This window comes from Sinocyclocheilus rhinocerous, unplaced genomic scaffold (genome assembly GCF_001515625.1).
Source record: "Sinocyclocheilus rhinocerous isolate Xijiao unplaced genomic scaffold, SAMN03320098_v1.1 scaffold3825, whole genome shotgun sequence".
NCBI lineage: Eukaryota > Metazoa > Chordata > Actinopteri > Cypriniformes > Cyprinidae > Sinocyclocheilus > Sinocyclocheilus rhinocerous.
In genome coordinates this window covers 81,243-83,734 of record NW_015641499.1, presented here as the reverse complement: position 1 = coordinate 83,734, position 2,492 = coordinate 81,243, and the positions used below count along the sequence as shown (strand labels likewise).

Here is a 2,492-nt window from a genome sequence, read left to right as displayed (position 1 = left end):
CTCTCTGTGATATACTTGATAATGTCAGATCGCACATCATTACAACACTTACCATGTTATCGCAGATGATGCTGTATCGCACGCCCCAGCCTTGACTTGAGTGGAAAATGAATCATCTGCGGTTGTGCACTTTTTTGCACATGAGCAAAGGTGTTTTTAGGAGTCTAACTTGCAGACGGCAGACCACTGATTCGTCAAACGTGCTTTCCTGCAGTCCGTGTTCTTCTGACTTCTGACTATTTTGTAGTAAGTAACGAATATGCTTCAGGGAAATGTATCGGAGTAAAAGTATACATTTTAATTAGGAAATGTAGTGGAGTAAAAGTAAAAGTTGGCTGAAATATAAAAACTCAAGTAAAGTACAGATACTCCCAAAAAATACTTAAGTACTGTAACGAAGTTTTATTACTTCGTTACAGTACACCACTGGCTAATTGGCATTGGTGGATTGATCAGTAATGACGTAGATTTATAAATGTTTAATATGTATTCCTAAATTTTCACATAAAAATTCTCTAAAATTCTCATCACCATTTCTACACATCCTAAGAAACACAGTACAAGAAATTTGTTCTTTAAAAATTCTCCAGTCACCTGCTAAACAGATGGTTTCAGAGTCTGATGAATGCATGTTGAGTGCTTAAACCACCTTAACCCTGAAGGGATCTAAAAGAGGAGAGCCACTGGACCCTGTGGATTTGTCTTACCCGACCTTCAGATCCTAAGAGGATTGAGCAGAGAGTTGGACTGTTAACACAAGCCTAATTCGATTGGACCTCTTATCGATTGGATTCTAAAAGCAATCGAAATAGCAGTGAGGCCCTTCAGGTAGAAGTGGTGATGGTCCAGAACACAAGACTTGTATGTGTTACAAGAAAATCTATGTTTGTCTGGTTCATGGCTCTGACGTGTGTATTGATAGAATATCTCCAGCTTGTGGCCTGGAGAAGTAGTCTGGATCGTGTAGGCTTAGTGTCAAATGAATAAAAATCAGTCTCATGGGAATGTGGCTATTAATGCTTCTTCTCCTTAAGTTTTTCCTGAATCTTCTTTGGCTCGTCGAACTGTATCAACCTCAAGATGTCTTTGTTTTCCATGACGCCCTGAATGAATTCCCCCTCTCCAATCTTATCTGTGAAGACAATTGTGAAGATGCATGGATTATCAGAACACGGCATGATTTGTGTAGTCTACAGCAACAGCACATTGTGTGATGAGTTATTACCATCTTCCTTCTTTCCGAAAAAGTTCCAGATTTTGTCCGCTCGCTTTTCTGGCGTGTTCTCATCTTCCGGAAGGTTCTTCTGGTCTTCGCCGGGAATCATGTTGAATATTGACTGTTACCAGTAGAATGCAAAATATTACAACTCTGTCGTTCTTAACCTAACAACTAACGAATGACATATCGAAAACTACTGGCATCGGCCGTGCTCAAGTTACTGAGAGTTGCATTATCAGGTGGTGTAATCTATCCTGAGCTTCTTGATCCATCTGGTCATAACTGTTGGATTATATAATACAACTTACTACTAAATGCCATGAGCAATGAAGGCAAACAAACATTTAACGAACTTCAGTCTTGCACACTTTCCATACTCAATCAACAGAAAATGCAGGATGTGGCAATTATGAGCGATACTCACCCTTACAGTCTCCTGCACCTCGTTTTTACTGATGGTCCCGTTGCCATCTACGTCGTACAGAGCAAACGCCCATTCGAGTTTGCGCAGGGTCTTGCCTGATGAGGTAAGGTGAAGCGCCACAATGTACTCCTTAAAGTCCAAGGTGCCGTCGGCATTAGTGTCAAAGCTGCGGAAGACGTGCTGAGCGTAAGCGGTAGGGTCAGCATCTGGAAAGAAACTGGCGTAGATGCCCTCAAACTGTTCCTTCGTGATGCGTCCGGTGGGACACTCTTTGAGGAAGGTGGCGTACCATGCGCAGAGCTCTTCCTCTGTGTATTTGGTGTTCAACTTCAGGTCATCCAGAATCTCTTTGGATAAAGCGCCGCTCTTGGTGTTCCCCATATTCCCAAGCTGTGCAAGCGGGTCAAATGGGCAGATTTGCTGAGTTTTCTTCTGCTTTCACCCACCCTCCTCTCTTGTATCACGCTATCTCTGCTTTCACCGTTTCTTTCTCCGACCAGGACAATGGGACGGCGTTGTGTTGAGTGCTGTCACTGGCCCCTCTTTGGGCTTGGCTCCCCCTGACAACTCCTCTAAGTGCTGAATGGGATTATGTATATCTCTATTTAAATCCAGACAGGCTTTCTGAAAGATTAGTTAGTTACGTCACACTACTTCTGATGAGTGCTGCATTATGTTGATTTGCTCCTTCACAACAGGGTCTTACAATACGAGGATAGCAAACAAAACTCTGCCCTTTGCTACTGAATGACCTGTGTCATCAAGTGAGATGAGCAACGCGATTGGCGTCGCTCAAAGTGTGGGACGGGTGCGTTTTACATTGGGGGTTCATATTCCAGTAAGACCCAC

The 2,492-nt window shown here is 43.0% G+C and overlaps 1 protein-coding gene across 1 annotated transcript; it reads right to left on the bottom strand.

Annotated features, from left to right (window-relative positions):
- Positions 1–382: 382 nt before the first annotated feature.
- LOC107755173 (recoverin-like) lies at positions 383–2,243 on the bottom strand. The gene is made up of 3 exons (XM_016571878.1): positions 1,644–2,243; positions 1,226–1,337; positions 383–1,132 (listed from the first exon to the last, which is right to left on the bottom strand). The coding sequence occupies exons 1-3, from the start codon at positions 2,022–2,024 to the stop codon at positions 1,014–1,016; spliced, it is 612 nt and encodes a 203-aa protein (XP_016427364.1). The 5' UTR covers positions 2,025–2,243; the 3' UTR covers positions 383–1,013.
- Positions 2,244–2,492: the final 249 nt, after the last annotated feature.